An 11110-nucleotide genomic window follows, 5' to 3' on the forward strand; every position below is an offset into this window, starting at 1 on the left:
CTGCACGAAGTTATGAAAATGACGTAAATTTTGTACACGTGTGCAGGAAGTTTGAGCTAGGAGCAATTTTATCAGCATTCAAAAGCATACTCAATATTGTATTAATGAACAATAATAGTTTATGATGGGTAAAAGTATTTAAAGGCTTTAGTACAGTAAAAATAGATTTTGTTGTGGGAGTAGTTAAGCCTAGACAACTATGTGGGTGACTTTACAACATTATTTCACTTGCTAGTACACTATAATAGTCTAATACGTAAAACAGGAGAATGCAGGCTGCAACAATAGCCACTTACAATACATTTGTAATAAACTGAATCAATCGGTCAGTCAATGACATATCGTAAATGATTTTTAATTGTTAGCATACCCAAGTGAAAATTTCATTTGTATATATTTAGGCTTTTCAATAATTGGTTTTTACAAGTCGAAGAATAAAAAAAGTAATAAAAAGTCAATAACGTAAAAAAAAGATTGCAAATTTTAAATCTATTTCTTATTGTGTGCTTTGAGCTCTAAGTGGATCTCATTGCTGCAAATATGCTAATTTTGACTGTAATCAGTGGACAATGTTAATTTCATCAGTTTATATGCCAGGTTGTGTCATATAAACAACTTATACACACTTTCTGACCAGATTTCCTACTTTAAATATCAACAACCATTTAGAGTTAGCGATATTCTGTCACTTTTAATACAATTCAGGGAATGTTGATGAGCAAGAAAGATATCACTAACCACTTCAATGATGTGAAAACAACCCATGGGAGTAAGTGTTGACAGTAGACGCCTACCATGAGCGGGGTTTGAACTAACGCATATATGTACCCATTGTATCTTATATAAAATGCCTTCACCACTCATCGATTAGTATTACATAGGCACATACCTACCTTATTATGCATCACTGGACTTAGTTACTTGGTGACACACATGTATGCTACTGACCACAGGCATAAATTATAAAAAATTTGCCCTTTTAAAATGTCTCAATGTCGATCTTGAACTCTGCTAAATTCGGTTTGTTCTTATTAAAAAGTTCATAAATGGAAGGCTGTGTTGATGTACGTATCACGATGATATACGGCATGATAATGATATATGACATGACGATGATATATGACATGACGATGATATACGACATGACGATGATATACGGCATGATGATGATATAGGACATGACAATGATATATGACACGACGATGATATACGAAATGACGATGATGTAGGACATGACGATGATATACGACATGATGATGATATACGACATGACGATGATATACGACATGACGATGATATACGACATCACAATGATATTTGACGTTACGATGTCATGCGACATTACGATGATATACAACATCACGATGATGTACAACATGACGATGATGTACAACATGACGATGATGTACAACATGAGGATGATATACAACATCCTGATAATATACAATGCCACGATGATACAAAACACTACATGATGTACAACATCATGATGATATACAACATCGAAGGCAACAATGATATACAACATCCCTTGGTCCCAAAATATGTTTTCACGCAATGGCCTATTGAAGGCATTGAAGAAACTTAGGATAGAAAAATTAACAAAGAAACTACATGCGGTTAAATACCACTCCATAAGTCATCGATAAAAAATCACTTGATTGAACTTTTCACAAACGATGTTCTTTGAGGCAATGAAAAGAGAAGGAACGAACAGCAGACCAACGTCATAAAAAACAATAATAAGACTTTTATAGTCAGCGATAGCAGATATTTGGTGTTAGCTTCTGACTTGATATTTAGTATTGGGGTCTGAGATGTCAGCACATCATAATGAAGAGTCAGCTAACTTAATAGGTATTAGAGCCATCTAATGTTTAAAACTCATGATACCCCACTTGAGTCTCTATGAGGCAGCCTGGATCTTTTGTCATGTTCTAGTTATTAAAATACCTCACTCAATACGAGACATTAAAAATTCTCTTACAACCACACCAACACACCTCGTAAGGGTTGTCTGTCTAAACACAGGCATGCTTATCAGTAAATACGACCATTGCTTACGCACGGGATTGTATTACGGCTTGCTATAGTTTTACAAACAGATCGAAAAGCGCTCGTTGAAATACATTATTAGAGCACTTCTTATCGCACTGAGAAACAATAATTAATAAGGAGATTTTTGCATTCGTATTACAATAAATCAATGGAATAAGAGCAAATGCGCTAGCTGAAGCTTGCTGTTATTACAGTCAAACAGCATGAAAGGGCAGGTACGCCTAAATGAACGTCAGCAATGCCAGTTATACGCCGAGAGTAACGTTTGTTAACTTTACAGGGAGAGTCTATACACTGACAGCTTTATCACGTCACCCATAGCACGAGGTAAGTGAAAGGGGCAATATACATGGAATTCACGACAGTTTTGTGATACACCAACCTATGATCTACATAGATATTACTATTTATCTAGGTAATGCAGCATCATTTATCAAGATAATGCTGCATTATTTATCTGGATAATGCTGCATCATTTATCTGGATACTGCTACATTATTTATCTGTCTAATGCTGCATATTTTAAGGCTGTCCACGTCAAACATAGCCAAAATGACTTGTTGATTACTATAAGGACACTTCTAGCTCATCTCTAGATCTGCTCTAGTTAGTATCTAGGTTTAATCTAGCTAATATCTACATGTAGGTCTAATCTAAAACTAAAGCGGATGCAGCTGCTATGCTGATGATCTCCCAACCGAATATACTGTATACAAAAAGCATGCATAAAGACCCATTGACCATAGCATTAAAACCATAGTGGCAGAAACACGCATTAAAAATAATTGTTACCCTATTCATGGTGCATTGGGGTTGAAGGATATAATTATAGAATCAAAGATCCTTCTATCTCAAACTTTGGCGAACTTTTTAGAACGGCAATGTGTGCAGCCAGTTTTTATAAAATAATCTTGCAATTTTCAGTTTTTTATGAAGTCTTCAAATATTCTAACAATTTTATAAAATTTGCCAATAAAATTGAGATTTTCCATCCTATCGAAGATTTGAAATTCAATAGTATACCGCATTTCAAAATGTCATCCTGTGCGCTTCCAAAGAAGAGCAATGCATTGTTTGTTTATAAAAAGGACAAACTAATATGAACCATGGAGCAACCGTGGTTCAGTGGTTAGTGCGCTGGCAGGTAATCAGTAGGTCAGCAGTTCAAACCCCAGAAGAACCATTAGTGGTGTTAGGAAGGGTATCCAGTCACAATTGCTCCTGTATCAAACCCCATGCATAGATGGTCAGTATATTTAGTTCCAGGATAAATCTAATTAGAGAATAAAGTGCCATACATGCAGCAGAGAAGGAATAAATCATTGATAATGAAATTAAAATTAGAAACTAGTAAAAGATGAAGTCGTATGAACCGAGACAGCCGGTCTTCCTTCTCTATTATTAACCATGTTGATATCCTTTATTGCTATCACCTCTAATCACCTTGAATAATAACTATCAGAATACAATATATGGAGGTTTTCTAAATTCGGTTTTTGGTATGAAAATAAAGAAAATTGTTTTCTAAAAAGTTCTCCAAAGATCAATTTATTATAAGTGAGCAATTTAATCTGGTATGATCTAGTGAACATAGACCTTTAATCTGGTATGATTCAATGAACATAGACCTTTAATCTGGTATGATCCCGTGAACATAGACCTTTAATCTGGTATGATCTAGAGAACATAGACCTTTAATCTGGTATGATCTAGTGAACATAGACCTTTAATCTGGTATGATCCAGTGAACATAGACCTTTAATCTGGTATGATCTAGTGAACATAGACCTTTAATCTGGTATGATCTAGTGAACATAGACCTTTAATCTGGTATGATCCAGTGAACATAGACCTTTAATCTGGTATGATCCGGTGAACATAGACCTTTAATCTGGTATGATCTAGTGAACATAGACCTTTCATCTGGTATGATCCGGTGAACATAGACCTTTAATCTGGTATGATCTAGTGAACATAGACCAAACCGTAGCGTAACTTAACCTCATCTATGGCTTCTCTTTTCACTAATGAAAAATTAGTTAACTCTTATGCATGCCTCGGTACATAGTTAATGTTAACTCAACAATGAAAATAGCCATAATGCGAGTACATTGTGGACAGCATTAAAAACATCTCTAATAAATTCAATTCAACTCAATTCATTCTTTTACTCAATCCGCTACACAGTAATCTTGGCTAATACAAGAATCGATAGTCAGGTTTACAGTTGAGATACCTGAAATGTTATTTTTTCAGCATTAACAGACCTGTAATAGATTCAAACAAAACCAGCTCTACGTGTTTAATCCATACAAAATCATCAATCTAAAACACAAAACATTCTCAAACCGATCCTAAGAGCTCCAACGCTGACCAGTTCACAACCTTGATTATTTAGCATCTCAATGCTCAATTCGTTGACACTAACATATTAGATTGTTGTTAAAGCTATCGCCTTGTTTGAAGATCATGCACACATATCCACTACACCATTGATTCTGCATCGCACTCGCATAGTTTAATTAGCTATCACCTTGGCCCTATGGTGTGATTTCTGTCTAGTGTCAATGACTTAGATTTAATCCCCAAGGTGTTTTTTATTCAGAATGATTGCATATTCACAGTTTCATTCTATTAATATTTTAATGCAAGAGCAGCCAATCACTAAAATATGGATGGTCCCAGGTGACAGTTGCAGCCAATGTGTATGTTTTATAAGAAAATCACAATAACCTCGGTGTATTAATGTTTGTTTTCTTTTGAACTATTCTAGTGAATTTCTGATGGAGATCAACAACAATGAAGCAGCCATCTGCACGCAAAATTTTTAAATTGAAGTCGTCTTCTTTTACAACAGATACAGACAAATCCCAAAGAACTGATATCGCTTAGAAGTTAATCTCAAAATGACTGCACGCTTCAAGTATGCGTCTTGCATTCCATACTATCTACTCCAGATTGGAGTGCTGTGCTTGGGACAGCACAGTCTATCATTCACCCCTGCTGTCGGCATCGGCCAAATATATGATATCATGCTGATAGAGTGCAGTATTTCAAATGATACTCTACGGTACATGAGCTTAAGGAACGATTCCTACTTCTATGTTGGAATCAAATACGACAAAAGTGAAGTAGTGTCAAGAAACATTGCTCTGCTGACATACTTTGACCCCCAATCAGGAGTCAAATTGGCTTACACAGCCAATCAGACAATGTATTTCCAACTCGAAACCGAACAAACTCCAACCCCTTCAAACTATAACATTTCCACGGAGCTAAAAGACAACAGAGCAGTCTTGTTAAATTTTACCTTTAAGGCAGAAATGATTAACATAGGCTATGGAAAAATTCATGTTTCATTGTTGGAGATGGAAGCTGAAGGAGAGAACAGAACCCTAACTAGTCTTGTATATACAATGACAAGCACGAGAAAAAAGAGAGCCGTGGATGTTGCATTTAACATTTTTGTCACCGTCTTAGTTATTCTCAACACTTTTGCAACAGGCTGTGTATCAGACTTAGAGAGCATAAAGAACGCGGTGAAACAAAGAGCAAGGCTGCTGATAGCTCTGGTAGTGCAATTCATTGTCATCCCTTTAGTAAGTTGTCTTTTCTTTTGACTGGCATGACCATGCCTTAACCTTATGGTGGTTAGCTTTAATACATGTTTAAATAACTTAACTTAGTACTATGGCATGTAAACTTCTTTTTACACTTTTTGTAAATTGTGGCAAAAGCTAATTGTGAGTTCACTAGAATAATTACCATTATCTTATTTGCAAATATACAAGTAACAGCCAATGAATACTTTATAGAAAGGGTGCCCTGCTTGATTTGCGTCTCAATCATCATACCTCATCTACTTACCAGGCACAATTAAAAGGTATTCAATATAAAATAGAAGAAGACAATTCCACAAAGTATTATTTTCCAGAACTTTTGTATGTGTTTGTTTTTCATCATCTAAAATATCTTGGGCATTATAAGCAAAATATTTTACTGCCCGACTCAAATCACCTATGATACATGGGAGTAGATTTGACCAACCAAAAATGCAGACATGCTAATGTTCACAAATTGGCACCTCGCGAGAACTGTATTATAAGACACCTCTATAATAGAATCTTCTAAAACTATAAATACAAATGTTTTTATTTATTTTATATCAAAGATTTTCCATTCCCCAAACTTGTATGTATGATTTTAGTCGACATTTGGGTTGGTGCGAGCATTGGATGTTCAGAATGAGCTGGCCATAGGGTTTCTATTTGTGGCGTGCATACCTGGAGGAGGCCTCGGGCATCTCGCCGTAACTATAACTGGACACACAGATAGAGAATTAAGCGTTTTGCTCAACACATTGCAGCTGACAGTGCCCATCGGTGAGTTACGAGTTGGCGGCATGAGCATTTCCAACAAATTAATCACTCTTTCATAGAGAAAGTGGATAAACTATCCCTGAACTTTACTGAGATCTTTCAAAAGGTTTACTCAATTAAACAAGCATCAAAGGTTTCTCTAATAAGCTTCAATTTTTCTATTAATATGTAAACTGAAACTGTTAAAATTTTAAACAAAATACATGTAGATTTATTCAATTTTTTTAATAAAATGAATAAAAATTTGCTGTTTTAGTACTGAGTCCCAAACAATGTATTATTTTTGATCATGGTAAAGCTTTTTGTAACATTTTGATGTATTAAGTAGCTATTCCTTGAACAATTAGAATATTATTTTTAATCATTAAAGTTTTTAAATCTTTTGACATTTGAAGAGTGTGCTTTTGCATTTTGAGCCAAAACTGCACAACTGGTTGAAGCTCATACAGAAAAAATGAATGCATAAAGATGTGTTGTTTTTTGTTAGTTCTAGTCTTTGTGTTAGTATTTGGAATTCAGTAAAAAGGCCTTGTTAGACTTTCGCATCGACACAGCAATATGTAGTTGTACTTGATTTTGTCTAACCGTTAAATCTGCTTCTTTGTCATTGCAGTTCTGATGCCAGTGTATATATATAGCATGAAAGGCCTATTCCCTAACGGAGCGGGAGAAGTCACTGGCCCATCTCCATACGTAGTCCTCTGGTTACCGGGGCTACTCCTGCCATTTGCGGTAGGCGTCTTCGTCAGACACAAGAAGGCTGACCTAGCAAATGGATTCCTCAACTGGCTTATCATGCCTTTTCTACTTCTTGCTTTCATTCTCTTCATCACCCTGGGACTGTACATCAACATGTACATATTCAGTGTGTTAGACAACGCAGCGCTTATCACGGGTGGCATCATCCCATTCATCGGTTTCGGAATTGGCGGAGGGCTCATGCTTGTAGCCAAGCAAGATAAAGCATCTGCCAAAACCTTTGCCATTGCGTCAGCGATCACCCACAGCATAGCGGCTATCGCAGCGATTCGATTCACAGTTCCGCAACCAGATGCTGACTTGATGTCGGCAGGAGTAATGTGGGTGTTGTTTCTTACGCCAGTGCCACTCGTTCTCATGTTCATCTTCCATCGTATCAAAAGAAAGCTAAAGTTCCAATTCACGAAGAAATCGTTAGAAGAAGAGCAGAAGATAACAATGATGAGCAGCTTTGCAGCGATAACTCGTAACGCTATGCAGATCGGTGGATTTGACAAAGACATTGCCAATAATTCACCTAAACCAGGCCAAACAAACTGCGGCGGGGCTGAGTCCCGAATGCTCCTCAGCCAATCGCAGAGCTTCAACGATCAACCACTTGCCCACACCAACAATGCCAATTCCAGTATAAATTCTCCAGTCGAGGAAATCCGAATAGAAATGCCTGTGATAACAACGAGCATCCATATGTAGTTACGTAAATAATATTTACGTATCTGTAATAGTTTGTAAAATGCCGGTAGTTTAATTATGTCCTTTGAGTCTTACATTTATTTGTGATGGAGTATATAGCACATGTAAATTATTGAAGCAGTTGAAAATCTATAAAATGTTAGGAGAAAATTGACCTTCAACTTGCAAGGTTAGTTAAAACTCGCTCAGTTCGGTGTTACAGCGATCGCATAATTAAATAAATATATGAAGGGTAAAGGTTATAAGCTTAACATTTTGTCATTCGCTTCGACCTTGGCATAGATTATAACCACACTTTAAATTGAGAAAGCACATGCAATATTTAATTTAAAATTATTATAGCACAGATCACAAAAGAATCTCCCTGCTTGTTATTAAGCCAGAAATTACTGAAACTCTAAGGCTTGATGTGCCCTTTAGCTTTCTACTTGTGTTAATAATTATATCACTATATTTTATTACAGTGTGTACCTTTATGTTTATTTTAGTCTGTCATGAATCTGATTATCATGCTCTAAAGTGTGTAGGAAAAATTCTCAAATGAGCAGTGGGAGCTAACTTGTGACATGAATTCGCTTTCATAAGCGCGATTGCAAATAAATTAGTATTAAATAATCTAATCTCAGGGCCACCCAACTATGATAAGAATGCTGTCACTGACACGAACCCACTGAACAGCTTATCCAGAGTCCAGCTTCATTCAGTTGCTCAAAACCAATCAAGGTCAAAATTTGTGACAAGATTTTATAAACGGTTTGGATGTAAATCTACTAATTTTGGTTAACTTCTCAAAGTCTTTACTTGTAACTAAAAAAACAGGTAAGACAATAACTAAAGGTCAGTCTCTTTTGCAATGATTACATCCATCATCTACTAAACATAGCCTACTTATGCATTTCTTGATTATTACATGTCCTTCTTGCTACATAACAAAGAATAAGCATATTGCCAGTATTTACCTTTAATTGCTAACAGGTGTTCCTTTTCCACAGCAGCCATTATTGCTGCTTGCCTCTCTACAAGATACAGACAAATTTGTGGACACTTTTTCTTGTAAACATTACCAAAGACATTTACAAATAGTGTGGTAGTTCCATTAGCAGTCGAGCAAAAGCCGATATTTATTTGATTCAAATTCTTTGGAGAAATGTGTGGCCTTCCAGAAAATAACTATCTTTTTCTTTTTTGCGCAACCATTTTTTAAACCAAAAGATTCTAAGACAGTAGTTGTTTAAGGAAGTATGAATATTGACAAAGCTAAAGGTACTTTGCAATACTGGCATACGATTGTCCCTCACAAAATTTATTGAACACAAATACCCATCTTTATTCTTTCTGTCAGCTTATAATAAACTGATCTGGTACTTAAAAAGCAAGCGTATATGTAGAATAAACATCATGAAAAATATTCTCGCGGAAAAAAGCTATAAAAAAATGAAATAAATTGGATTTTTATCTCAAAAATCATACAGAAAGTTTATCAACATCACTTACTATAACAAAATTAACATTTTTGCTTGTATAAATAGATCTTACCACCTAAAATGACACAAATTAGATTACAAAATGAAAACTACGTGATGCTAATAATGCAATCGCATTTAATCACGGCCAAAACTTTCTTGGAATATTCAGCATTCAAAATGTACAGCATACAGATACATACAATATACAGAAAATTAACCTTAATAGTGGCAGCCATGACTCACCATGACTCACCATTCCATACATGGATGGTGAGTCAAGGAAATTTGGCAGTTGTGACGGCAGGAAAGAAACTACGGGGTAAAACAAATACTAAACGGAGGAAGCCAATTGTGAATTAAGTTAGAGATGTGGAAGGTGCATCGACCTTATTAATAGAAAGGTTTAAATAAAAAAATTTTGGTAAGCAACAGCGAAATATTTGAGAATGGCAAAAAAAATCTCAACTATTTTTATAGAATTACCGTATAAGAAAAGTTGGAGTAGTGTTTTGTGAGTGTGTACTGTACGAGTGACTACATTTTAATTGAGGGAATATATAAGTGATGGCTGAACATGTACAGATGAAGCAATGATATTTGGGGAAAACACAAACACTATGCCACAGTTTACACTCAATATGGTTTTTTTCTAGTTACACTAACACCAAACGGTTGAGCAAGCTGTAAAGTTCTACAAAAGTAAAAATGAATTATCCTATTGGATGATTATTTGCAAGGTCTAAAACAAGGTTATGCTTAAAACAAACAATATCTACAAATGTGGATTTGGCATTTTTGTATGAATATTAAACAATGAAAATTAAATAAAAGTTAAACAATATCCACATAGGCAATTTCTCACTGAGCTGTATATCTAGCTACTCAGTTGTTTCTACCATGAATTATGTAATAAAAAGCAGCTGTAAAAGGTGCTAAGTACAACAGCCCTTCACTTCATTGGCATATAACTCACAAAATTATTGGGTAACTACAATGATCACAATGACAAAATGATCCCAAAAACAAGCCAACACGATCAGATTCTACCCAAGTTGTTTGATGTACACATAAAACCGCTAATGGTATTCACAGTATTTGTAAAAACTTCCAAAACCTGTAATCAATTAGATTAAAAATAGTGTTTTTCCAAGGGGTGTATACACATTTGATTATATATGAGCAATCTTTATTGTGGTAATCAATTGATTAATATTTTCGGGAAGTAATTTCTGGATTAGCGCATAATGCAGAACTCCTGCTTTATTTTAAAGATGTAAATACATCTTAAACTCTTTAATGACAGTACAGGTAAAAAAACTAATGCCTCCAAAAATATTTACAACAAATTAACTTTTTAATAAAGCATTGATGCAACTATTAAAGCTGAAATATATGCCAGACCATAGGCTTCAAACAGTCGTAATAAACCGAAAATAGTCTGTTTCTAAGTTAACTGAATTACCAAAACTTACCAGCGTGCCGTAGCCTTCATAAATCTGTAGGCTAATAGCTGAGTAAAGTTCATCCCATAGAATTCATGTGTTTTATTATTAATCCAACGGTAACTAGATTGTTATAGACATATTACATAAAGTTATTCAGAGTTAAAGTAGTAAAATAAAATTGTTATAAATTTAATAAACTAAAAAACAAAAACTGTTGCACATAAATATATGTACAATATGTACCTGTATAAATAAAATAGACTTACTATCGGGACAACGCATTAACGAATTTCCGTTTCCCACAAAAAGT

General features: G+C 35.1%; 1 protein-coding gene across 1 annotated transcript in view; it reads right to left on the bottom strand.

Moving 5' to 3' along the window:
• Positions 1–8905, bottom strand: part of LOC137385815 (trafficking protein particle complex subunit 13-like) — a 20561-nt gene extending 11656 nt beyond the window's left edge. The window contains exon 1 of the mRNA XM_068072382.1: positions 8849–8905. Within this exon, the coding sequence (XP_067928483.1) occupies positions 8849–8888 (40 nt within the window). The 5' untranslated portion in view covers positions 8889–8905. The remainder of the gene's footprint in view (positions 1–8848) is intronic.
• Between the last annotated feature and the right edge of the window lie 2205 nt (positions 8906–11110).

The sequence above is a fragment of the Watersipora subatra genome, chromosome 1 (assembly GCF_963576615.1).
Source record: "Watersipora subatra chromosome 1, tzWatSuba1.1, whole genome shotgun sequence".
In the NCBI taxonomy this organism is placed as follows: domain Eukaryota; kingdom Metazoa; phylum Bryozoa; class Gymnolaemata; order Cheilostomatida; family Watersiporidae; genus Watersipora; species Watersipora subatra.